The sequence below is a fragment of the Rosa rugosa genome, chromosome 5 (genome assembly GCF_958449725.1).
Source record: "Rosa rugosa chromosome 5, drRosRugo1.1, whole genome shotgun sequence".
In the NCBI taxonomy this organism is placed as follows: domain Eukaryota; kingdom Viridiplantae; phylum Streptophyta; class Magnoliopsida; order Rosales; family Rosaceae; genus Rosa; species Rosa rugosa.
In genome coordinates, this window is record NC_084824.1 from 6,561,986 (window position 1) to 6,589,533 (window position 27,548).

The following is a 27,548-nucleotide window of genomic DNA, read 5'->3' on the forward strand; positions in this document are numbered from 1 at the left end:
CCGGTGAAGGACTGGGACCGCGGCGGCCGAGGCGGGCATAATTCCGACGCTCACTTTAATCCATCGCACGGCAGAGGTGGCAGATTTCTCTCCACCACGATCCCGTCCCATCTCTCTCTCTCTCTCCAGTAACTGCAGGCGATGCACTCTGTCTCTCTCTGATGAAAGAGCTCGCCGGAAAGTTGACGTGTTGAGGACCAACTCGGTGCTGTGCATCTCCGACGTCTATGCACTCCCCGATCTTCACCTCCGGCGCGGCGTCGACTTCTTGCCCAGATTCCGGCTTCCGCTCCACTCCGCCGTCTCCGCTGCGCATCACGGCGTTCGATCCCACTCCACCGTTGCTCCGGTGCTCAACGCAGGCCAGTGGCAGAGGAGAATGTAGAAATATGATTTGGTGCCCAGAGTTATTATCTGGGTGCCCAAATCAATTTCTCTCATTCGTTTTTTTTTTTTTTTTCGTTTTTGTTTGGTAAAATGGGTCAGGAGGCCCCAAAGGAAAGAAAAATGAAAAAAAAAAATCTATTGGGGCAATAGACGTCTGTTGAAGCGTCTATTGCCCCAATAGATAGCTGATATTGGGGGGCAATAGACGTCTATTGGGGGGCAATAGACGTTTTGAATTAATGTAATCTTTTTTTTTTTTCTTTAATTAAAGTTATATTTGTGTAATTTTAGAAAAATTAGTTCTCATTTCGGTAATCGAAACGTCTATTGGGGGGCAATAGATGTCTATTGGGGGGCAATACATGGCTGATAGTCATCTATTGGGGGGCAATACATGGCTGAATAGTCATCTATTAGGGGCAATAGACGTCTATTAGGGGGCAATACATGTCTATTGGGTGCAAAAAAACTTTCCGGTGAGATTTTCAGCAAATTCCGGTGGGCGGTAGCCGGTGACCGGAATCCGGCGACCGTTGACCGGAATCCAGCGAAAATTGACCGGATTCCGGCGGCCGGTGACCGGGCTCCGGCGAAGTCTCTCATGGTTTCTCTCTATTCCATTTTCTCTCTCTCTCTAAGTAACAAAGGGGTGAGGGTAAAATGGTATTAAAAAAAATTAAAAAACAAAAAAAAAAATCTTAATTGGGTATTAGGGAAGAACTCCTTAGAGTGTTTTGGGTAAGAGAGAATTAAAAAAACTTAATGGGGTAAGTGGGAAAAAAATCTCTAAAAATGGTGTAAATGGACAAAAACCCAAAAATAAAAAAACCTTTTATCATGCAATCATATTCTCATAAAAACCACAACATTTGCCAACATGATCTAGTTCTTTTGATCAATTAGGTTAAAACACAGTAATACGACGCCGTAGGGGTTTCATTTGCCCCAGACATCCAAACTTAGCCTGCAAAAAAAACTCCTCTCTTTCATAACCACAACCCTTCAAAATTGCCGGGAAGCCAACGGCTCCCTAAAACCCTAAACCTCCCACACCCAGTCTTCCTCACTAAAGCTTCCATCTTTGATGTACTCTCTCTTTCCTCATACCTCTCCACACTCAGATTTTCCACTTCCTTGGATTCAAACACTCCCTGAGCCCCCTTTTGCTTAAACCCTAATCCCCAATTTCCATGCTCAATCACATCCATAAATGGAAGAAGCCCATCCATTTTCTTCAAAAATTTCGAACCCTCTCTTCCCTCATCTTCACTAAATCCTCAGCCTTTGCCGCAAAGCCCACCGCCGGCCCAAGCAGCACGATCAATGTCTCCGAACTCATCACCGGCCTGAGAATCTTGGGTTTGGGTCGAATTAACGGTGACCATTACTATAGGAATATTATTTCGACTTTGAATCAGACCCAGGTGGATATTATTATCGAAAGGTTGAGCCTTGAGGACCCTGAATCGGGTTTCGGTTTCTTCAATTTGTTGAGGAATGAGTACGGTTTTCGGCCTTCAAGGGTTTCGAGTTTCGCAGTTTCTCATGTTTTAGCGGCGAAAAGGTGGTTTGAGGAGTTGCGTTTGGTTATGAAGAAAATGGTGGAGGAGGAAGGTATGGATTTTGTTGACTTAAAGCCCTTGAATAGCTTATAGTTTGGTTTAAATAACTTATGAATTGGTGTTGGTTTTGGGGTCACATTAGTATTTGCTTTGTGTGTTTAACATTGTTTTGCACAGTTTGTTGTTTATATGTATTTCTGGTGATTTGTGATAGGTTCTGGTACTGCAACATCACTGTGTGAGCTGCTATTGAGTAGATTTAGGGACTGGGACTCGAGTGGTGTAGTGTGGGATGTTTTGGCGTTTTCTTATTCGAGAAGTGACATGGTTTATGATGCCCTGACTGTTCTTGCTAAGATGAAAGATCTGGATTTGAAAGTTTCCACGGCAACGTATAATTGCTTGTTGCATAATTTAAGGCACACGGATATCATGTGGAATGTGTATGATGAAATTAAGGACAGTGGAACTCCTCAGAGTGAGTACACTACTTCTATACTTATAGATGGACTGTGTGAGCAAGCCAGCATACGAGATGCAGTTTCGTTTCTCTTGGATGCTCAAAGGAAGGAGAATGGGCCTTCAGTTGTTCCATTTAATACCATTATGTCGAGGTTCTGTAAATTGGGTTTTGTGGATATTGCCAAGTCGTTTTTTTGTATGATATTCAAGTATGGACTACTTCCTGATTCGTACAGTTATAATATTCTTATTCATGGGCTGTGTGTAGCAGGTTCTTTGGAAGAAGCTTTGGAGTTTACAAAAGACATGGAGAGGCATGGGCTACACCCTGACACAGTGACCTATAATATTCTTTGTAAAGGTTTTCGTCTTCTTGGTTTAATGACTGGAGCTCAGCAGGTCATTCAGAAAATGTTGGTTAAAGGGTTAAATCCTGATCATGTTACATATACAATTCTAATATGTGGGCACTGCCATTCTGGGAATATTGAGGAAGCCCTTAAGCTGCGGGAAGAGATGCTTTCAAGGGGTTTTCAATTGAGTGTCATTTTGTATAGTGTACTGCTTAGCAGTTTGTGTAAAAGTGGACGAATAGAAGAAGCATTGAGATTGCATTATGAGATGGAAGCTGTTGGCTTGGAACCAGATCTTATAACATGTTCTATTCTCATTCATGGCCTATGCAAGCAAGGAAGTGTTCAAAGGGCTATTGAAATATATAGAGAAATGTACTTGAAGAGAATACTTCCCCATTACTCTGCACACCGTGCTATTCTTTTAGGTCTGCGCGAGAAAGGAGATATATCTGAGGCAAGGAAGTATTTTGATACTCTAGCAACAATCACAGAGGATATTGTTTTGTATAATATTATGATGGATGGATATGTAAAACTTGGTAATATTGCAGCAGCCTTACAGTTATATGAACAAGCAGTTGAAAAAGGAATAACTCCTAGTGTTGTCACTTTCAATACGCTTATGTATGGTTTCTGCAACAGTGGAAAACTAGTTGAGGCCCAACAGATGTTGAATACCATTGAACTGCATGGAATGCTACCCAGTCCAGTTACCTATACGACTCTTATGAATGGTTACTGTGGACAGGGAAACATTCATGGGATGCTTGAATTGCTCCGGGAGATGAAAGCAAAAGCTGTAGATCCAACTCATGTAACTTATACTGTAATTATCAAGGGACTCTGCAGACAGAGGAAGCTGCAAGAGGCTGTCCACGTAGTTGAGAAAATGTATGCTAAGGACCTAGCCCCAGATCAGATCACATATAATACCATCATTCAATGTTTCTGCAGAGCTCGAGACTTGAAGAAAGCTTTTCAGTTGCACAATGAGATGTTAATGCATAATCTCGAGCCTACTCCTGTTACATATAATGTTCTCATCAATGGTCTTTGTGTATATGGTGACCTGAATGATGCTGACAGGCTATTGGTTTTTCTTGACGACCACAACATCAATCTAAGAAAAGTTGCTTATACCACATTAATCAAAGCACATTGTGCAAAGGGTTATGCCCTTAGAGCAGTGGAGCTCTTCGATCAGATGGTGGAGAAAGGATTTGAAATCTCCATAAGAGATTATAGTGCTGTAATTAATAGATTATGCAAAAGGTCTCTAATAACTGAAGCAAAATATTTTTTCTGTATGATGCTATCTGATGGGATATCTCCTGATCATGAGCTTTGTAAGGTGATGCTCAATGCTTTCTGTCAAGATGGTGATTCAAGTTCAGTATATGAACTCCTTGCTGAGATGATCAAATCTGGCATTCTTCCTGATTAATCCATGGAAAGGTGATATTGCTTAGCCTCTGGCTATTGGAAAAAGTTGTTCACTGGCTCATAAAAAAGGTTCAAGCCACGAGGTATTGCTACATTACACACACACACACACACACACACACACATCTGTCCAGTATTCTCATAAAATATGTGAATACTGAAATGAAAATTAGACTAGACCAGCACTCCGGACTCCTTTTCTAGTTCTTTCATAAAAACACTGGGTAGATACCATTTTATATCAAGATTGATGCCGACTGGTATCAAAATTACCACAACCATTCTGATGAAAACTATCTGGTTATGATGAAACTTCTGAAGTCTTGTTTAAGTTTATGCAATGAATGTATGCTAGATTATACCTGCCATTGTTCCTTTTCTCTGCATATCGTACATCATATCTTTTATGCTTACTATGGTGCCTTGGCACTACTGATTTCTTGAAGTATTTGTATCTTTTTGCTATTTTCTGCTGCCAAGAGCCGAATGCTCTTGTTGCTTGAATGCAAACTATATATTCTGCCAATTCAGGGGAATTTTATAAGTGGAAAAAAAAAAAAAATAAAATAAAATAAAATAAAATTGGACTATAAGGGCGTTAAAGAGTTGGCCATAGTTATCACTTTGTATTTGGTAATTTGAGTTTATGTAAACAGCAAATGTATAACTTTTTTTTTTGTTAATTATAAAAACTTTTTTTTATCAATTTATTTTAGGTGGTCTTAGGTCTGTGGTTTTCTATGCAGCGCTCAGGCCCACCCTATATCCTTCCAGACAAGGTTCTTCAAGAGATGCAAAGAAGTGAAATCTCAGCTGGGATAAACTGCAGCTTTTGTTTCTGGCATTTTCCTAAGATGTGACTTTAAACTTTAAAGTAAGTCCAGATATGCTTCCATTTGTTCGGTATTATTGATTATAAAGAGTAACTATAATGTGTGTTCTGATTCATTTAATAGGACAACTCCAGGAGCTAGCAAAGCTTAGATAAAAAGCGTTCCTGACAGATGGAGTTGAAACTGGTTCAAAAGCATCTTTCCAAATCGTTTTATTCCCTCTGAAAATGAGTTCTCATCCTACTTGCTGGTAATGTTTTTGTTCACCCTTCTTATAAGTCCGGCTTTATTTTAGTATTTCCTTGTGGCTTCAATCAAAAATCTCAAATTCCTTGTTTACTTTCTTTGTATAGATTATAACTCAGGAGTCAGGACTCAGGAGCAAGGTGGGGTGGTGTTCCCATCAAAGCAAAAACTATCCTAAAAGTTTCTTTTTCTTAATTTTTTCTTTCTAACATACCAGAGTTCCTGGTCGATGATTTGTGTGACTAGTTGCCCTTTCTTGCAGGGATAAATTGCTAGTCAACAGTCATGCATGTCTCTGTCTCATGCCTTCCGGAAAGGCACCTACTTGAGTTCCGCTTGAATGATTTTCTCCATGACCATATGGTTGGGGTTGATTTTCAATATTATAGAAAGAAGATGTGAGGTCGGCTTCTTCTCAAAACAATCAAACATATATGGCTTGCTTGCCCCTTAAAATCATGGCCAAACCTGGAAAGAATGGTGAATTGAGTCACCATGTCTCCTCACTTCATCATGCTCTCCTCATCAGCAAGAACATAGCAGTTACTTCATGCAAATGTAGTCTGAATTTTATATTGTTCACCGAAATGTAATAACAATTTGCTGGACTTTGTTAGATGTCTTTCGCCACAAACTTAATAGGTGCTTATTGTGGTTGTAGTTGTACAGGATAGTTCGTAAAATGAAAGAAACCATTGTTGTTAGACAACATATTTTCTTTTTATCAGTATACGGATTTTATACTGTGGATGCCTCAAACTAATTTCACAGGAGACCTGTAAGGAGAGAAACACTCACTCTCCAAAAATAAGAAAACTCCACAGGAACAAGGAAACAATAACATAGAAATAAAAAATGAAACGAATTTCCTGTAGATTAAGTGCCACTTCTATATAAAAGACATGAAAAAGTTATCGATTTTTCAATGAGTGAAACCACCAACCATCCAAAGCCAAACAAAAAGCTCGGTACTCGCAGGAACAAGGCTATGGAATCAGAATCAGAATGGAGAAATCTTCCTACAGATGTTGCCTTCTTGATTCAAGATAAGTTGTTTGAGCCTGTAGACCATCTTTGTTTCGCCAGGGTTTGCAAAGAATGGGAATCCCTTTCAAAAGACTATAACAAGGCAACGCAGCACTTGCGTGAGGGCCAGGTGCTTCCCATTTTCTGGGGCTCTACAGACTTGCAGTCCGAATCCGAAGGACATCATGGACTGCACAGCATTTCTACAGAAAAGAGATATAACAACATTCGCTTCGGCAAGAGGTGTTGTGGCTCTAGCCATGGTTGGTTGGTCACAGTAGATGTAGTCGGTCTTCTTCTCAACATAACTCTGGTGTACCCTTTCAAAAAATCAGTGGCGCCCATTTGTCTCCCTCCCTTGCACTCCATGATGTACTCCCCCATATTGAAAGATGATCTGAACTACAAGAAATAGATCCTAAATGTTATATTGTCCGCAAATCCCAACTTGCATCCGGACAATATCTGGTCATTGTGCTCTACGGCTACTCTGATACAAGGTTGGCTTTCAGTAAAGGAGGACAAGAGCATTGGAAAGATTGGATTTACTTAGATAGGCGACAATACTGCCTTTCAGGATGTTACATTCTATAAAAACCAAATCTACGTTGTTGGACGTCAGGGAAGGATTGTGTTGTTTGACGTTAATGACTGTAATGTACCTAGAAAGCGGCCAAAAGCAAAGAGACTTACGCCTCTAGCCCCCTTCAAAACCTACGCTGCTAATTCCTACATTGTGAAATCAAGCAAGGGAGACCATCTGTGGCATGTCCGAAGGCTAGTTTCATATTCTGATGTGACAAATATATTCAAGTCTACGGAGAAATTCATGGTTTAGAAGGTAGTGTTCAACGTCAAAGATGGATTGGTTGTGGAGCAAGTTGAGGTAAAAAGCGTCGGAGATGAGGCTTTGTTTCTGGGCGGTGGTCATTCAGTGTCGGTTTTGGCTTCAAACTTTCCTGGTTGTAAGCCGAATTCAATATACTATACCAACTATCTTGTGCCTTATTTTGAACATGCTGGCCGCAAACCATATCATATTTTCAGTATGGAGAATGAGACTGTTACACAGTACGATTGCCGTCGGCAACTTGCAGTTGGAGTTTGGATTCTGCCACTGTTCAATTGACGATATGATTCTCTTCTTCGTTTCTTTTCTTATTGCCTTTCCCAACTCCAACTTTCAATTTATACATGTTCAACAAACTTCAAGGGGTAAGTGTATGCAACTCTCCAGCTACTTTATAACTCGGGATATAAGTTTCCATCAATACTTTTAGGAATGGGAATATATTTGTCTATCATCATTATTTGTTGAATTATTAGTTGAATACTTTGTACTGGAATTTTGGTTGCAATTGTTTCGTTCATTAGTTCAACTTGGTACCTCCGTACAATTTTCATCAAACATTAATGGTGAAAACTTGCCACATGCAGCGCCACGCACAACAGTTTCGGTCGCCATCTCTGGAGTCGGCTTTGCTCCTCCACGTGAGGAGTATCCCCCTTTCTTCACTTGATGTTGGCAAAACAATACAACAAAGGATATGGCATTGCTATTTCAGAGCGACAGTAGCACAATCAAACACAAGTGCTTCACTTATTTAGTAGCATGATATATAGGGAAAACACTAAAGCAAAACTATGTCCATATTACAAGTATCACACACTTATTCACTAGCATAGCATAGGCACAAGTACATAGAACACTGGTATTCCAATTGATCAATAAGCACCGATTCTCAATCACTTTGTTACTTTAAGCTGGCCCAATTCTTTCACAAGCTCATCCAAATGCTTGGAAGAGCTCCCACCATTTCTCACAGCACCAAATGCCTTGTCCCTAAGCACCCTTGCACTCACCTTTTCAGGTATGTTCTCAGTCAGTGACTCATGGATCATCTTTGCCAAATGGGCCGGGTCGGGTATCCCATTAGCACCCTCACCCACTTGTACAGCGACGCCCATGTCCTTCACCGCTTGGCGTTCACAAACTGGTCAGCCTCCATTGGCACCTACGGCCAATATCAACACACCCGAAACCATAGCTTCGAGCACAGAGTTCCACCCATAGTGGCTGATAAATCCACCTACGGCCTGATGACTCAGGATCAACACCTGGGGGACCCAACTCTTTATCAACACTCCTCGGCCGGCAACCCTTTCCTCAAGCCCATCAGGTACAACTCCGAGCCCTTCCTCAATCTGTTGGGCCGAGCCCTCTTTCACAGCCCACACAAATCGAACTCCACTCTTTTCGAGCCCGGAAGCCAACACCTCCATTTGTTGCCTATTTAGCAACTTCTGACTCCCAAAACAAATGTAGATCACTGACCCATCCGGGCACCCATCAAGCCACTTCAGCACGTCAACTCCTGAATCCGGGATCAGGTAGTTTGCAACGGGTTTAGCTCGTTGCAGACTGCCTGATTCCGGAGCAATTAGACTTAATGGGCCAACTCCATAAATCTCAATTGAAGTAGGAATCCTAACTCAACTAGGAGTGAACTCGGAAAAATGATGTTCGGAAATGAAGAAATGACAAAGTCCTAGTTGGACTAGGAAACCTGATCACACTAGGAGTCCTGATGCTACTAGGAGACCTAGTGAGGCTAAGAGATGCTATGGCTTCAAGATGACTCAAGATTGCTCAAGAATATTCTAGAATGCACAAGAAATTTCAGCTGAAGAATTGGCTTTGAAATTGTTCAATTGAGAAGTCCGGCCCAAAGATTGAAACATGACTTGCACATGAGTTTCTAGACCCTTCTTGACGTCTTGGGAGAATCCTAAATCAATATTTATTGATTTTTTTCCGTGAAATACATAGAAGATTCAAGAAGATTTCGGCAAGAGCAATTATGGAGAGTTTGGGAGAAAATCTACTTCGTGTGCAATCAGGAAAAGAAAATAAAATAAAATTTCCTGTGACTTGTTCTCTACTTCTAATGGAATTTTCTCATTGGTTGAATGATGCAAACAAGGAGAATTCTTAAGGAAGCAAAGCCTAGGCGGTGCACTATATAAAGGAGGGATGTTTTGCCGTGAAGATCATCATCAAACCCAGAATCAAATCGCAAATTCCTCCCTTTTTTATCTTAAGGTTTCGGCCTCTCTAATTGTTCAAGACTTTGAAACCATGAAGCAAGTTCATCCTCCATCAACCATCCTTGCCGTGAGCCTCCTTGCCGTCCACCACCTTTGAAGATCTTCTTGCGTTCTTAAAGCTTCTTTAAAAGTGTAACCATGAACCTTAATCTCTTGTTTTCGGTTTTATTGTTTTGTAATATAAAAATAAGATTCAATAGCGTTCTATGTTTTTGGTTTTATTGGATGATGCGATTTCTTGTTAGATTAAAGTGTATGTATTGATGTTTAGTTTCCAATAACCTTGAAGCATGATTTCGTTTTAGGATTTTAAGATTATTGTTTGCGATTTCATTATGTGTTCTTGAATGTTTGTTGGTTTTGTTCTTCAATCCTATCTTTCATGTTTTCGATTTCTTTGATGGCCAACTTAGGTTTCGAATTGCATGATTGAATCCATAATAAGATGCTAGCGTTCTAGGTCTTGTTAATTAAAGTGGAAAACCTATAATTACTTAGGTAAATCAACAAAGAGAATTGCATGCTTGATTAGCGTTCTAGCTTGTGTGTTTTTCTTAAATCAATCAAACTTTCTAAGTGTCTAATGCGTTGAACATGTTTGTTAATGGATTGATCACTCACTAGCATTGCATGTTTAATAGGGTTAACTATGATGCGTTCATCTAGTTAATTTAACTAAGCAAAGTAAAAAGAACTTATGCATGCGTTCATGGTTTGTTCTTGATTGATTTCTTTCAAGTATGTGTTTTGATTCGTGAATTATGATTTGTGATCTTGATTTCGTGTTAAAGGTTGTTAACTTCATCATACATCCTATCCGTTCATTATATCCTTGATTCATCAATGTAATTAGTTAATTAGTTTAGTAAATAAAAACCAATTTGAAATCCCCTTAATTATCTTGTAAATTTTCGTAAATATTGTATACTTGTAATTAATATTCTTTTCTTTGATGTTCAAATGACAAGAGCACCCTCAATCCCCGAATAGAACGATCCCTACTTGCTATATACTAACAATTTTCAACAGGATTAATTTTGAGAACTCACTTTGAGCTCGTCATCTTGCTACCAACATTGGCGGCTAATAATCCCTCCTCTTAAAGATAAGGTAGCATGTGTAGTACACATGACTCATGATACTATCGGATAAGACTCAATTATTCCCGAGTCAAACTGGACACATTATGACAGGACCCACCCCGGATTTCACCCTGAAATCCGAAGTGGCCCTGCGGGGCCCACCTTAGAAGAAATTCTACCAAAAATTTGGCAGAACTTCCCCTAAAATGGGCTACCCAAAACCTGTAGAAAGCATTTACACTTCTAAATCAAATCATCCTTATACTTCTGGAGCCACCCTGCTCCCCAACTCAACATCAATCTCCAATTCACAAAACACAAACCTCAACTTGAAAAACATAAATCCCATAGGTAATCAGAGCAATTCTAATAGAAAGGTAAATAAGGACAACCTAACTCAAAGGCAACCGCGGAAGCCATGCTGTTGACTATGCCTCAACTCCGTGTACGCCCGACCTCAACCAATTCGCCTGCAAACTGGGCATTTGAAACCGAAGGGCCCAGGGGAAAAGTATTGAAAAACACGTTAGTGTGAGTGGACAAAAATAAGCAATTTTAAACAAAAGAGATTTTATACTTCCCCACATTTAATTATTAAAAAAAATCTCCCGATGCATGCACTGATTTAGGAAACGAAACAAAAGGAGTTCTGCTCAAGAAAACCGACTAGCCCCGCTAGTCCCAAACAACTGAAAGGAAGGATGGAAACTCCGATACTCAACAGAATAAGACCAGCCCTGCTGGTTAAACGGAAATCAGACTAGGCCCCGCTAGTCAAGTAATGATAGGATATGGGGAAGAAATATCACCATACGGGTAATGGAGCCTCCCAGGCTCTACCTATCCTCGACTGCCACTCACACATAGATTGTGCGAGGAGGAGAACTAATAACCTCGACTTCCACTCACACATAGATTGTGTGAGGAGGAGAACATTACCTCGACTGCCACCCACGTGAGGAGGAGAATAAATCACCTCTACTGCCACTCACCAACACAAAGTAAGTGAGGAGGAGAATAAGCTACCTCAACTGCCACTCACCAACACAAAGTCGGTGAGGAGGAGACCTAATCACATGACCCGCGTATGGTGAGGAGAAACCATCGAAAACCAGTAAATCCGTAAATCCATAAGGCTTCTCCAAAATCTCTCAAGATAAAATCCATGTATTCAACGACGTGACCCCGCACGCCAAGATAGTCTCGAAATCATAAACAAATGGGCGAGAATTAATAAATCATTATAATTTATTTAGGAAATCTCATTTCCGATAATATTCCAGAAAAATCTCGAAATCATCATTAAGGCATTCCCAACGCCAAAACCGAAAGTCGATAAATATATAAGAAAATCCAACTCCATCGAAACTCATCTCGAGAATCTTCCAGGAACTTAAATCGGCAATTAGAAATATACTTAATTCCGGAAAATTACCTCGGAAATAAGCAATTTGTCAAATAATATTATAAATCATAATCAACCTTTGAAACTCGTTGTCGAGAGCGAATCCACGAGATAAACCGAGATCGAATTTCCGAAAATCAAATCATTTGCTCAATAAGTAATATGATTAAAACTAGAGCATTATTTAAGAAAATAAATGCATGCATCAATATTTAAAAATAAAAGTCCACTCACAGTATACGGCTAGCGTGGTATCCAAGCGTAAGGATCCTCGTCGAGCGATGAGTCAGTATCTCGTCCTGTACACAATTGTATTCCGTAAACAACAATTCGATAAAACAATACGATTCTATATTGAATCCCGAAAACCCCACGTAAACTAGCAACTCCAACTCCTTTCGACTTCAAGCCAAACTTCACCATTATATCAATCCGTCGATTAAGGTATTCCATGACGGAATAAGGGAAATCCGAAGGCCGGATTCCCACAAATCAACAACCGAAACTCCACACTTTCAAAATTCACAAACAATTCCAAACTCCTCCAAAAATTACCAAACTTCATAAACAAGCTCTACTCAAATTATAGGATTTAATGGGCTAAAAATTGAAATTAAAAAGCTGCCCTACGCGCCTCCAGACGCGACCTACAGTGGCGGCGCGTGGGGCCCACGCGCCGGCGGCCACCACCTCCAATGGCCACCAAATTTTGGCAGTAGCTGCAAAACAACAAACCCAACCTCTTTCTCAACTACAACACATCCAAATAACAAGTAAAAACAGCCGAAATCATTTGATGAACACAAACCCAGAAATTTCCAAGAACCCTAGAATTTCATTTCGTCAATTCGACTTCTACACAATAAATCATGATACAAGGCCATAGGGGAAATGATATATGTCAAAAACCGAACCTTCGATGCCAATTTCGTGGCCGGAAACGGCCGGAATCGCCGGAAATCGATGAAAGTTCCGATCGGCTACAGTAATCTTCGCAGCTCAATTCCGAGCTCCACCGGTCGAGCCACCGCAAAACACCACCCCAGGCGTGACAAGGGAAAGAAGGCGAGCCTGCCGGTGCCCGGATTCCGTCGTGGGTCGGCCGGAGGAGGAAGAAATCGAAGGAGGAAGAATTCGGACCGAAGAGGAGAAAGGGTCGGGGGAAGGAGAAGAGAGAGTTACCGAGTTGGGGTGGATTTCCGAAAATGGAAATCTACCAACAGTAATTTTCCATATATATATTAATTACCATGAACAGTAACTTCAATCTTTCGCTTATAACTTTTGCATACGAGCTCCGATTTTTACGTACCACATATGCACGCGCTCGGTTTAACGTCCCCTACAACTTTCATGAAGAACATTTCCTCAAATTTTGGCCCGATCAAAAAGTCAACTTTTAGGGCCACTAAAAGTACTTAAACGACAGTAAAAGTGAAAATAACGGTCGTTTACCGTCGACCTAACTTGTAAATTGGTAATTTAAGATACGGGACGTTACACATTAATTTTCATAAAATTCATAACAATGCCTCACAGCGAAAACGGAATCAATAGGGTAGAAAAAACACAATGTAGTCCTCAACTTTCTTTGCGTTTCTTTTCCTACCTTCTTCTTCCTTCTTTAGATTCATACCTAAAATTCTAGCAAGTACCTCCTCCTTAACAAAATCAAATGGCAAAGCAAGCAGCTTCACAAACCCTGGCATTGCTGAATGATCAATGACCACTTTGGTGTCCTTTAAAGGTTCCAGCAGCTATATTATTCAGCACTCCAGCAGCCATGTACTGGACATAAAAAAATATATATATATATATAAATATATTAAAAAAAATAAAAAATAAAAATATAAGTAAGAAGCTTGAGTATATAGAGCAAAACACAGATAACAACGTACTCAAATGCACACTTGAAGCTGAGGAGAATCCTCCTTGTGCAAAAAATCAACGAATCTGGGAACAACCCCGGATTGAATCACTTGAGCGATCGGAGGAGGGTTTCCATCAAGCAGGTCCCAAAATTTTGACACAGCCTTCAACTGTAAATCATCGTCCGTGGCACGAACCCCCGCAACCATGGACTCCAAGTCTCCAACTCCGTCTCCAAGCTCGCCTGGATAGTGAATTGCTCGCCTCCAGGACGTTTGGTCCTACGCTTCATGACACCGTTCTTCTTCTTCCGGATCTGTTCCCAGTCAAACATGTTCCTTTGGATCAGTTCCCAGTCATCCATGGTGATCAAAACCTAATCGGCTGTAGACGGACCCTAGGGATTTTGAGATTTGGGGAAGGAGGGAGTGAGACGGGAAAGGTAGGCAAGTGAGAGAGAAAATGGCTCGCGTCGTTTTGTCTTGGGGAAGAGGTCATCTCCTCTAATTGCTTTAGCTGACTTAATCATCTTTCTTCACCTGATTAACAACACTCAGCTCTAAACTGGGGGTTAATCTGGTTTTAAGGACAAAATGTGAGAGAATTAATTTAATTTAAAACCAATATACTAACAAGCTGCTTGAGCCGCTGGGTGGGCTTTTAGATAGAGTTTCTAGTATTTCATCATATGTTTTTTGGCAGATGACTCTCTTCGCGGGAAAATTTTTAAATTTATATAAAATAATAATAATAAATAAAATTTAAAGAATTATTATAGAAGGAAAGTGGAAAAAGAGGGCAAATGGTTCACTCAAATACTTTAGAGCCAATTACATGTAAAGTCAATTTGAGATATTATTTTAGCATAAGCGCCACTAAATATTTTCTTTCTTCATATGGGAAAATTTTTAAATCTAAAATTTATAAGCAAAATAATAATATAAAAAAATAATTTTTTATCCGAAAACTATTTTTTCTATATTAAATATAAAGAATTATTACAGAGGGAGAGTGGAAAAAAAGGAGCAATGGTCCACCCAATTGACCTAAATACTTTACTAATAGTTCATCTATATTATTATTAAGATAAGATAGTCATGAAGTATTTTGGTCAGTCGTGAGAGCACAGCCAGAGAATCAGAGAGTGAAGAGACAAGATCAGCGATCTCGTCCGGTGGCGAGCGACGGTGGTGATTGTGCTTTCCTAGTTGTCGTTGTTTGCTGCCGGACGGGTGTGCTTTTATCGGTGCAAGGGACGGCGATTGGCGGTGTGGCTGGGGTTGGTTTCAAATTATTTCCAGGCGGCGGCAGTGATAGCGGTATCGTGGAAATAGTTGGCGGTCCGGCGCGCAGGTTTTCTAGATTTGCTTTGGTTTTTGGAATTGCTGCACAAGTTATATCGTTGTTTCTGAGCGGTGGAGTCGAGGTGGCTTGGTGTCGTCTTCTTGTGTAGTCGTGGTGGCGATGGAGTTGTGACGGCTTGCTGCGGCTCTTCGCATAGGGGAGTGAAGGCTAGGATTGGATTGGGCCAGATCTGTTGGCCTTGGGGCTCTATCTTTCCCATTAGTCTTTGTGGGCTGTTGTTTAATTTAACCTAGTTTCCTTTTGCTTCAATAATCCTTTTGTTTTTGGGGAGGTAATGGGCTCTGGCCTGGCCTAAGCATTTTATTATGTTTGTTTCTTTTTCTAGTTGTTAGTTAGGTGACAAACCACGTTTAGCTTGATCGAGTTCGTCTTGTCTATGCTAGTTGAAGTTCCTCTAATGGTCTTTGTTGAAGTAGTTGATTTCAACATACCACAATGATGTGCTCAATGTTTGGATTCAGGTCGAATATGTTGCCTACGAGCATAGACTACTCCGCACTAACAATGTCTTAATAAAGTAATCTTCTTTGTATTATTCTTTGCCCATAAACCAGAGCCATATTAATGTAGGGAGAGGATCCTCTCCTGAGCTATATTTTTGCCTGAGCTTCCTGAGCTTTGCAGCAGATGAAGACACGTGGCTCATATTACATTCAACGGCTCATATCACTTTTGAGTTACGGATTTACAATAATACCCATCCAAATTTTTGTCCCTACTCTCTCTTCCCTTCTCCTCCTTATCGTTTTCTTCCCTGTTGTAGTCAGCTGCAAGTTGATAATTCAACCCCATTCTCCTCATCACAAAAACTACAGATCATGCCAAGCTCGTCATCTCCATCACAATTGACAATCCCAAATCCAGTCATCCTAGACGGAACCAAATCACCTCTGATCTGATGAAATCCAAGCCAACCTCGCCAGCCAGAGATCTCCGCCAAACCTCACTACGTCACCTTCATCGTCAAATTCTCCACCATCATCTGTGGTTGCATCAACTAAATCAAGTGGGAAATTTGATATGGGTTATTTTGATTTTCTTAAATTTTGATGGATGGTGTTAGGTTTAGTAGGTTGACTGGGTTTAGAAGGATTGTAGAAATGGAATTGATTCATGGGAACAAGGAGTTGGAAGTGTTAGTTAAAGAGTTGAGAATTGTAATGAAGCTTGGCAATTTAATTAAGTGCAGAAGAGATTGATAAGGGGAGAGAGAGAGAGAGAGAGAGAGAATTCCATCTGATAGTGAAGGAAGAACAAAAGGAAAAGAAGAGAGAGAAAGAGAAGGTAAAGAAGAACACTTCGGTAACAGAGAGAGGAAAGAAACAAAGTAGTTGTGAAGGTAAGGAGAAATAATAGACCATTGGATCTGATATGAGCCATGTGTCTCCATCTGCTGCAAAGCTCAGGAAGCTCAGGCAATAATATAGCTCAGGAGAGGATCCTCTCCCATTAATGTATGAGCTCTTTACATAAAATATATATATATATATATATATATATATATATATATATATATATATTAAGAGAATAATTTTTTTTTTTTACTTTTATACCCTCAAATAACTTTATATATCTATCTAATTGTTATGGATAAAAAAGGCAAAACTTATATAAATAATTAAAAAGAAGTTTTATTATGTTTTAGAAACAAACTACTTACTTCTAGACATGTAGCCACCCATTTCTCCACACTCATAGGCTATGTTTGGTTGGTGGGAAATGAAAGGAATCAATTTCCTTTCTCATGGGAAAGTGAATCCGGAGGGGGGGGGGGGGGGGAGGGAATGGATTTCCTCCACTTTTTCCCTTCATTTGGGAAAGTGTTTCCCTTCCAATGGCTGTCCCAAACACAGGAAAGGAAACACTTTCTTTCCCAAGGCCCATTTTCCGGGAAACAAACAAGGCCAGTGTGTGAGTAGTTTCTAGTATATTAATAATATTGAAAGTAATTGAGTCTCTTCAAACTTTATGAATGACATGAGGACTCTACATTTTTTACTTTTATATATATATATATATATATATATTTTTTTTTTTTTTTTTTTTTAAATACAAGTCGATTGCATTTGATCAACAGCCAAAATGCTTGAGGAGGTTATGTAAGTTTTGCCGTTTTGGAGCATCGCATTTCGGAGGTTATGTAAGTTTTGCCGTTTTGGAGCATATTACTGGTAGTTGGCATTGTTCTAACCATGATTTTATTTTGCTTTGCAAAACCAAACACCATTACGCTAGGTATATAACATAATAAAAACAATGCTTCTCAAATTAAGAATTGGTAATCATACAATCACATTGCCGCTCAAAGTTGGCTCAACTGTTTCACAAGCTCATCCAAATCTTTTGAAGAGCTACCACCATCTCTCACAGCGACAAATGCCTTGTCCCTCAGCTCCTTTGCCCTCACCTTTTCAGCCGAGTCGCCGCTTAGTGACTCGGCAATCACCTTTCCTAATTGGGCCGGGTCGGGTACACCGCTCGCACCCTCGCACACTTGTATGGCCACACCCATGTCCTCCACCAACAGCTTGACATTCACATACTGGTCCGCCTCCATGGGCCAGCCCAATATCAAAACCCCACCCACTATCGCTTCGAGCACTGAATTCCACCCGCAATGGCTCACGAATCCGCCCACGGCCCGGTGACCCAATATCAACACCTGCGGCGCCCAACCTTTCACCAGCCAGCCCCGCCCGGCAACCCGCTCCTCAAACCCCTCGGGCACAACACCGTACCCGTCCTTTGCTTCTTGGGCCGAGCCCGTCTTCACAGCCCACACAAATCTCACCCCGCTCCTCTCGAGCCCACTAGCCAACGCCTCCATTTGTTTACTATTCAACAATTTTTGACTCCCAAAACAAACGTACAGCACAGACCCATCAGGACACCCGTCAAGCCACGCCATTAAATCGCCACCGGAACCCGTGTTCAGGTTTCCCCGATCCAAACCACCATCTCCGGCACCAATCAGACTCAATGGGCCGACACTGTAAACCCGGTTGTGGCCCATTCTTCTCTTCAAGTGATCCAAATACTCACCCTCCAAGTCCTGAAAGGTATTGAAAACACAGCCCCAACTGTCGGTATTGGCAAGCATGGAAACCCTCAGGAGCTCAGACTCGGGATCCGTTCCTCTGTGAGCCAACACAATCGACGGCACGTGCTCCTTTTTCAATGAGGGCGACCGAGGAACAGAGGGGAAGTCAATAACCGACGACGACTGGACCAGGTCTAGGTTCCGCCAACAGTACTCTTGAATCGAAGCCAAGAAAGCTCCGGACGAGAAGAAGGTTATTCTCGGGATTTTGAGGTGGTCAGCGAGGCGGAGAGTGTAGCCGAGAAAGAAGTCTGACATGAGAGCAACAGGGGGGTTAGGGTGGGACTCGAACCACTGGATGATCGGGTCGTGGAGGTTGGCGAGGGCGTTGATGACGGCGAGGTTGCCGTGGGTGCCGATGTCCTTGACGTTTTCGACGCCGGGGGGTATTTTGGGGTGTGAAGGAAATGGGAGGACGAGGGTTTGGATTGAGGGGTGGGCGGAGAGGAGTGGTGTGAGGGTTGGGAGGTTTTTGGGGGTGATGACGATTGTTATGGTGAGGGCGCGGAGGGCTAGTTGGTTGGTTAGGTCGAGGAGTGGTAGCATGTGGCCTTGTGCAGGGTAAGGGTAGACTAGGATGTGAGGGTGGCGGTGGGTTTGGTCGCCGGAGATCGACATTGTTGTTGGTGAGAGGAGGATCAGGAGGAGGAAGAAGAAGAAGAAGATGGGGTTTGTCGTGGGGCTTTGGGAGTCTTTTATGCGGGGCTTTGTCGATTGTCAGTGTATGGTTTAAGATGCTCTGTCATAAAGTGACTGAAGAATGGAAGAGAAATAATGAAGTGCGATGATGTGCACGTTATGTACCTTTTGAGGTCAATAAGGTTGACTTGTGGTTCAGCACTTGTGTGCGTTAAATGGGGTAATAAGTAGTTGAAACTCATCAACCATGTTCCTATTGCTGATTTGTGAATTGTGACAGAAATGCAAAAGGAGCTTGCTCTTGATCTCTCTACCAGAAACCAAGAACTTATTTTCTGGCAGAGATCAAAAAAAGCACCAAGAACTTTGTCAATGTATCATACAATGTTGTGCTTTTTCGAAAAGTACATTGGTTAAATGGATGGTTTATACCAAAATGAAACTGCTAGCAATCAAAATTGTTAACTTGTGTGTACCAAGAAGAAAAAAACTGTTGCCTTGTTTGACATATTTTGATATTTTGATGCCCAAATGACTTTCAATTTCATTTAAAAAAAAATGACTTTCCAACTAAATTATATATTTGCACGTGCAGATGATATTTAAACAAGAATTTTAGAGATTTAACGGTTCGGTTCATAAACTTACATTACATTTTGAGCTATAACTACGGCTTTTAATTGTAAGTAGTTGAGAATACCATTCTGATTTTGTTCCATTAGTAAACAACATAGGAATGATTTCTCCCATTTTCATTCATTATTATTCATACTGAATTTGTTTTCTTTTGAATTTTTTTCATTCAAAATAAGTAAAGATAAATATAATTCTAAAGTAAAAACGTGAAAAGAAACAAGACAAATTATAAAGAAACATTAAGCAAAAGCTCCAAACTTTATTGGAAAGTCTATATAGCTAACTTATAACTTGATTAAATTCCATAATGATCGATTGATAGATCAGTTAGTTGTTCTTAGGCGGGTGGTGCCTTGGAGCATGGTAATCCTCATTAAAAGCTACAAAACCAGACTCATCAACTCCCTCAAATCCAGTACCACTTTGTTGGTTACACTCTACATGACTACCCTGCTTCACTTGATCACCACCACAGTTCCCTTCAAGCTGGTTTGAGCTCCTTACAGCAGTCGCACCATTCACCGCTTTAACTTTCTGAACCGCCAGTTTCCTTCCTCCTAGCCTGTTCTCCTTGGTAGCAATATCAGGAGGACTGACCATTTGAATATGATCTCCCTGCACGTATATATGCAAGTTATTAGATATAATTAATTAATGAACATTTTTATCTGAAGTGTGTATTATCATGACATATATCCTTACATTTACGGTCGAAACAGCTTGAATTCTTGTCACAGCAGCATTCCCCTCTTGACATATATCATAGAAGATTGAGGTGTTAGTCAGTATTTAACTTAGATAATACATCTGTATAATTTGCTTGAAGCAATATAAACTAGGAAACTGAAAATCTAAGGCCAACTTTGTCAGACTTACGGATCAGAGACGATTATGTCAAAAGAATTTTTTCATATTCGTTTAATAAGTCTAAAATAATTGAAACCTTTCTCGTTTGAAGCTTTCCGCAAACAAAATGAGGCCTTAAAAATACATAAAGAGAAAAAGAAAGGCAGATAATTAAGTACCTAATTGACGAGGGGAATGTGCGTCGGAGGTCTTCCACAGGCATGCAGCAGAGAGAAACAGCAGCAGTGCTAAGTAAGCACACTTCACAGGACCCATATATATAATCTGTCTTCCTTAACTCTCGTAAGAAAAGAGAAGCAAGCTAGTGAGAATTGAAGGCTAGCAAAATGTAATGAAATCTGGAATTCAAAGAGAGTCAAATGTGTAAAACCCTAGTCAAATATATAGGTAGCTAGCTATCACATACACCAAGTCAAACGGAAGATCGACTAGGGTTTCCAAAACTTAGAAGTATTGTTTAGAGGGTACTGTGACCAAGACACGCACTACAAATACTACATAAAATGGCGAGTCACACCCATGTGTAGTTTGATCTTCGAAGCATTTGAGAAGAATTTGATGTACTGTTTCTCGAATTTTCAGAAACAAACCTGGAAGCTCTCTATATAGAAACGGCGAAAGGGCATGGTCAAGTAGAGGAGAAATATGTAGTGTAGCGTGGAACGGAAGCTAAGGAAGTTAAGGTGTTCTGTGCCTGTCTGCCGCCAACAACAAGAATAAAAACAAGACCTGGCTAGCTCTAACTAGCTAGCTAGCTTAGCCTACTTTGGTTGGCATGCCGAGGTTGCCTAAGCTTGTTCCATGTATACATGCAGTTTTTGGGAGGCTACTGTTTCTCATACATGAAAGTGCAGCCAAGGCAGTTTGAGCATCCCCATATGATTCGTAGTACAATGCATGAGATGTAACGGTGAGTTTAAGCAAGAGAGAATGTATTAATTTATGGTTCAAATTTTACATATTATGAGTTCTGGTTTTATTGCATGATACATAGAATTAGATTTGGAACTATGTTCAAAAGTTTGAAAGAGGCCGACCGCCCGACCATATATGCATGCTATATATATACCCGTTGATAAATTACCACTAAGCATTATCATTTTATTTATTTGTATACACATTTGAGATGACCAGACTTTTTTCACTTGGTGGATTTTACAAGAAGAAGAAGAAGAAGAAGAAAAACTTATGGATAGACCCGTTTAATTATTTTGTTTCAAGTTGAGCTTAGGTTGATCTATTCTAACATCACACCACTTAGCTATTATCATGGTTCTTGGAATCACCCTTCTTGCCTATTTGCATATAAATAACTTGCTTGTATGACATGAACCACCTTCGAGTTCATGGCCGGACTAATTGGGAATGATAAACTAGAATATAAAAGGCATTTCATGGATCCAACTATAGCTACTTTCAGTGGGTGTCCCTCGTCTACAGTGTAGCTTATTCTTAATTTTTTACCCGGGGGGCTTAAAACCACCTCTAAATTAGGTCGAACTTTGTGCAATATTGTGGTTCATCCCATTGATCGTACTGTATCCACAATCCACAATCATGCAAGTGCTGCCCCAAAATTCATTCTGTGCCTTTCTTCTTTTGTTGGTTTAATTTCACATTGTTTATGCACTCTAAGACATCAAATTCAAACAACCAAATACTAAACCTACAACAACGATCCATATATTTCTTTAACCAAAAGTTCAGATAGATAAGACCACCGCATCCTCTAATTAGATCAGCAGATATTAACCAAAAAAAAAAATCCAGAGATCAAGAAAAAAGGGTATAGAATGGTGGAGACCTTACCGGCAGTTGTGATTTAATAATGTGGAAACCGTATGAGACTGATCGAGCCAGTACGAAGGGATTCAGATTCGATCAGCAACTCTAATCAAGAGACAACATATATAGCTAGGTTGACAATTAATTATATATAGACCCAATTAGGTAATGAATACAATTGTATTTGGTTTTGAAATGATTAAGGAATTTAAATATAGTCTTTGAGCTATTTCATGCATGTACAAAGTAGGAAAAAGACTAATATCGCGTTCAAGAGAGAAATTTGGTTTTGAAACGCTACTAAACTTGATATAATGAAAAATTTAATTCTTGATATTGAACACTTCAGGCAAGAGAATAAGGAAAATACTAATTAGCTAGGTTGAAGATGGTGTCCTCGACTAATCTCTACAATAGTTTATATATTAGTAGTGTTTAAGGATATCTCTATTTGTGTTTGGCCCAAACTCTAGATTACTTGACCTAGTGGTAATAGGGTTAAATTAGAAGGATCTAGATTCCTATTCAATGTACGATTACTTTCATTGTACGATTGAGATTCTATGCATTGTAATCCTCTATATAAAGAGGCCCCTATTATCAATGAGAGGACACAGCAAATTTCTCTCAAATTCAGTTTCTCTTTAACACGTTATCAGCACGAGCCCTAACCCTAGCTTTAGAAACCAAAACCCCAGAAATTGATCAAGCTCCACCAGATTTGCCTTGCCTGCGCTACTACTGCCCCCACAGCCCCCGCGTCGCAACTCATCGCTAACCCTACCTGGTTAGCCTCGCTGCCCCTGTAGCGCCCGCAAGCACTGCTTGCCTTCTACCTTCGCGCGCGCTCGCCTGCCCTCGCGACCGCGACTCACAAGCGGCCTCGCGGCATCTCCACAGCATCCCCGCAACTGTCCTCGCGGCCTCGCGACATCCCCGCAGCAGTCGCATCACCGCAGCGGCCCCGCAACTGTCCTCGCGGCCTCGCGGCATCCCCGCAGCGGCCCCGCAACTGTCCTCGCGGCCTCGCGGCATCCCCGCAGTGGCCCCGAAACAGTCCTCGCGGCATCTCCGTAGCGTCCTCGCGACATTCTCGCAGCGACCCTGCAGTATCACTGCACAGCCCAACCAACATCTTTTCCGGTCAAGAATTCCGGCATCTTTTCAAGGTAAACTTTTCTAAAAGTTCCCGTTTTTTGAAGTTTTTCAATTTCTTCTTCTTTTTCTCGGGGACTTCCAACATCCCTTCTTCTACCCCTCTTTCTTCTTCATAGGGGAGACCAATAGCCGAACTGTGGGGGTTCGTGCTCACTCCAAGCTTGGAGCTTGTAGAGTCCTCCAAACTTAGAGTTTGTTGAGAAGAAAACGATCGACCACATACATCGTCGTTTCGATCTAATCCAAAAACCCCTCTTGGAATCGGATTTTCTTGGAAGCGACTACGCTCAGAAAATCCCTAATTTCTTGGAAGCGACTACGCTCAGAAATTTTATAGTTTTTCGTGGTAGCCTTTTTCGCTCCGAAACTAACCCTATTTTCTTGTTGTTTTTCAGGATGAGTAACCTGAACAAGTTGAGCTTCGCTCCACTAGAGACAACAGGCGCAGGATACCACAAGTGGGTCCGTGATGTGCGCCAGCATCTTAAGGCTGATGGGATCCTGAGTACGATCCAAGAGCCAAGTCAGGACGTGCGTAGTCCTCAACAAGCTACTGCTTTTGAAGCAAATAGAGCTACGAGAGAGGCGAATGAAGCTAAGGCCATCATTCTCATGACAAGGCACATGAATGACGCGCTCCAAAATGAGTACCTCAATGAGGAAGACCCAAGAAGACTATGGGTAGAACTCGAGCAGTGTTTTGGCAACGTCCGTGATTCCCTGCTTCCAGACTTAGAAGTGAGATGGTCTAGCCTCCGCTTCTGTGATTTCAAGTCTGTACTTGACTACAATTCGGAAGCCCTTCGTATCAAATCTTTGATGGAATTCTGTGGACAGAACATCACTGATACGATGTTGATCGAGAAGACTCTCTCCACCTTCCCCGTCTCTGCATTGATGATAGCCAAAAACTATCGGATTGATGTCAATGCTAGACGCATCACAAGATTTCATGAGCTAATTGGTGCCTTGAACATAGCTGAAAAGCACGACAACATACTTGTGAAGAACTATAACTCTAGACCCGTGGGAACCAAGTCAATTCCGGAGTCTAATTATAGTCGCGCCTCCAAGGGAGGACGCAAGGAGCGAAACCCTAAGAATAGGGATAATTCTGGACGTTCTGGTTCATATTCTCGCCCTAAAGAGGAAGGAAACCATCAAGATAGGCGTGCACGGAACCGTGGAGGTAAACGTGTGAAGAGAGAAAGAGGCCAAGCCTCCGGTTATGGTGGTGACGCCACCAAAGGATATAACCGCCCTCAAAGCGCTCCTAAAGTGCCTCGATCAAGGGAATCTGACCGTAAAGATGCTTGTCTCAGATGTGGACTGCCAGGACATTGGGCAAGGGCGTGTAAAGCATCCCAAAATGTTGCAAACGCATACAAGATGTATTGTGAAGCAAGGGAGGCAAATTACATGGAACAAGAAGATCAAGATGGTGATCTCGATCTAAGGGTGGAAGACTACAAGGATCAAGACCCAGAAACTGGCGATTTTGATTAAGTCTTTTTATTTTCCAAGATATGTAGGCAATTGCCATATTGGTTAAAGAAACGATGATGTAATTCCGTTTGGCTTATTAATAAAAGTTGAGTTCTTTTCTTTATGACTCCTTTTTAATTACGAGCTTTTCTTTTAGGAATGGATGAACTTCAATGTCTTGCGGATAGTGCGACTACGCACACCATTCTACGACATAGGCAATTATTCTTGGAGATGTTGCCTACATATTCATCTGTGACTACGATGGCTGGGCCATCAGGTTTAGTTCAAGGACATGGAATGGCCCAATTCCTTTTGCCTAATGGCACCTTGATTAAAGTCACTGAAGCTCTCTATGCTCCTAAGGCAAATCGAACCTTATTGAGCTGTAAAGATATTAGAGCCAACGGATTCCATGCGGAAACGCATAGTGAGAACGGAATAGAATTCCTTTGCATTACCTCTAATGATTGCGGAAGAAAGCGCATCTTAGAGAAGCTTATGTGTCAATCTAGTGGACTTTATGTCACTACAATTCGACCTATTGAATCCAATAATGTCATAAGAGAAGATCTCTTGGATTCAGACACATATTGGCTTTGGCATGACCGACTAGGACATCCTGGTCGAGATATGATGCTCCGTATACTAAAGACTTCACACGGACATCCATTCTTCAGAGTGAGAAGAAGCAAGAATCGAAAATTGATTCAAGGACTTAGCAAGACCGCAACAATGGCAGCATCTGGAGCTGCTGCCGTCTTGGGGCGCCATAGGGCCACCCAAGTCCCATGTGATGACGCCATTAATGGCGCCAACCATGAGCATGACACCATGATTGTTCCTCTTAGTGGCCATGACGCCACACACACCAATTTCCATGGCTCTAACGCCAGAATGGGAGATGTAGTCACACACTTTGCTTCTAATAGCGCTACAAACACTCAGGCCCAACCAAAATTCTCATTGGTTGCTTCTACGGCCCCTTGCTCTTTCTGCAAAGCCTGTTCCTTCGGGAAATTAGGACCGAGACCGTCCTACGCAAAGGATCCCAAAATACTCATTCCGTTCTTACAGAGAATCCAAGGGGATATCTGTGGACCAATTCAACCATCATGCGGACCTTTTAAATACTTTATGGTATTGGTTGATGCGTCGACACGCTGGTCACATGTCGCGCTGTTGTCCACTCGAAATGCTGCTTATGCTAAACTCCTCGCCCAGATTATTCGTCTACGGGCTCACTACCCTGACCATCCTATTAAGTCAATTCGACTTGATAATGCTGGGGAGTTTACATCGAAAACATTCGATGACTATTGCATGTCACTGGGGATTGATGTAGAGCATCCTGTTCCCCATGTTCATACCCAAAATGGTCTCGCAGAAGCCGCTATCAAACGACTACAGATGATAGCACGGACATTGGTTATGCGCACCAATCTCCCTGTTTCTGCTTGGGGATATGCAATATTGCATGCAGCAACGCTAATTCGTCTACGACCCACTGCAACCCAATCTTACTCTGCGTTACAGCTAGTGACTGGGTACGAGCTTGATATCTCGCACTTACGCATTTTTGGGTGTGCCATTTATGTGCCCATTACGCCGCCACAACGTACTAAGATGGGTCCACAACGACGAATGGGCATTTATGTTGGATATGAATCTCCAACGATCGTCCGCTATCTTGAACCCTTGACAGGCGATCTCTTTACCGCTAGATTTGTGGATTGTCACTTTGATGAGACAGTCTTCCCATCGTTAGGGGGAGATAAGAACACATATGTTCAACAGGAACGACAGGAATTGTCGTGGTCTGTCCCCACTATGTCTCATCTCGATCCCCGTACCGCACAGTCTGAACTTGAAGTGCGAAGAATAATCGAGCTCCAGAACGTAGCAGACACTCTGCCTGATGCGTTTTCTGATGTTGCCAAAGTGACGAGATCACACATACTTGCTGCAAACGTGCCTGCAAGGATCGATGTCCCAAATACTGGACATCACGCCTCTCCTGTGACACCAGGAGATGGCGCCATTGCCCAACATGGCAATGATGTGGCATCTATGGCCGCAGGTCCCGCAAGGAAGCGCGGTAGACCAATTGGTTCGAAGGATACTCGCCCTAGAAAGAGAGCGAATGAGGCACAAACAAATCCTTTGATCCTCGATACTCAAAATCTGTCCCATAAGAATGTTCCGGATTATGGTTATGTCCAAGAGACATCATTGGGGGACGCCTCAGTGTCAGAACCTATCCCTGAGAACGTAGAGATCTCTGTTAATTACACTAGTGTACATGGGACGTGGGAAAGAAACTCCATCATCATTGATGATGTATTCGCGTATTCAGTGGCGCGTGAGATTATTGAGACCGATGACATCGAACCACGCTCCGTTGATGAATGCCAACGTAGAGTTGATTGGCCAAAATGGAAAGATGCGATCAAGGCAGAACTTGATTCTCTAGCGAAAGAAAGGTATTCGGACCAGTTGTGCCAATACCGCCCAACACCAAACCAGTTGGTGACAAATGGGTATTCGTTAGAAAGCGTAATGAGAAAAACGAGATTGTAAGGTACAAAGCTCGCCTTGTGGCGCAAGGTTTCTCACAACGCCCTGGAATCGACTACGAGGAGACCTATTCTCCCGTAATGGACGTCATAACGTTCCGCTACCTTGTTAGTTTGGTAGTTTCCGAAAAACTGAACATGCAGCTTATGGATGTGGT

The 27,548-nt window shown here is 41.6% G+C and overlaps 4 protein-coding genes across 5 annotated transcripts; 1 reads left to right on the forward strand and 3 right to left on the reverse strand.

Annotated features, from left to right (window-relative positions):
- The first annotated feature begins 1,327 nt into the window (after nt 1-1,327).
- LOC133710199 (putative pentatricopeptide repeat-containing protein At1g13630) lies at nt 1,328-5,987 on the forward strand. 2 transcript variants are annotated; one of them, XR_009846559.1, is made up of 6 exons: nt 1,328-2,001; nt 2,164-4,293; nt 4,957-5,084; nt 5,167-5,293; nt 5,397-5,429; nt 5,552-5,987. XR_009846559.1 is itself a non-coding variant. In XM_062136210.1 (2 exons), the coding sequence occupies exons 1-2, from the start codon at nt 1,578-1,580 to the stop codon at nt 4,209-4,211; spliced, it is 2,472 nt and encodes an 823-aa protein (XP_061992194.1). In that variant the 5' UTR covers nt 1,328-1,577; the 3' UTR covers nt 4,212-4,939. The 2 variants fall into 2 exon arrangements, 1 of the variants encoding a protein (XP_061992194.1); XM_062136210.1 differs by lacking the exons at nt 4,957-5,084; nt 5,167-5,293; nt 5,397-5,429; nt 5,552-5,987 and having other exon boundaries at nt 2,164-4,939.
- A 2,326-nt stretch (nt 5,988-8,313) lies between these two features.
- LOC133711117 (UDP-glycosyltransferase 88F4-like) lies at nt 8,314-13,988 on the reverse strand. Its single transcript, XM_062137283.1, has 3 exons — nt 13,821-13,988; nt 13,520-13,667; nt 8,314-8,741 (listed from the first exon to the last, which is right to left on the reverse strand). The coding sequence occupies exons 1-3, from the start codon at nt 13,986-13,988 to the stop codon at nt 8,314-8,316; spliced, it is 744 nt and encodes a 247-aa protein (XP_061993267.1).
- Nucleotides 13,989-17,384: 3,396 nt separating this feature from the next.
- Nucleotides 17,385-18,989, reverse strand: LOC133709649 (UDP-glycosyltransferase 89A2-like). The gene has a single exon (XM_062135458.1). It carries the CDS (start codon nt 18,860-18,862, stop codon nt 17,447-17,449), a length of 1,416 nt encoding a protein of 471 aa, XP_061991442.1. The 5' UTR covers nt 18,863-18,989; the 3' UTR covers nt 17,385-17,446.
- Nucleotides 18,990-19,846: 857 nt separating this feature from the next.
- LOC133711118 (uncharacterized) lies at nt 19,847-20,707 on the reverse strand. The gene is made up of 3 exons (XM_062137284.1): nt 20,545-20,707; nt 20,222-20,268; nt 19,847-20,134 (listed from the first exon to the last, which is right to left on the reverse strand). Exons 1-3 carry the CDS (start codon nt 20,639-20,641, stop codon nt 19,847-19,849), a joined length of 432 nt encoding a protein of 143 aa, XP_061993268.1. The 5' UTR covers nt 20,642-20,707.
- Between the last annotated feature and the right edge of the window lie 6,841 nt (nt 20,708-27,548).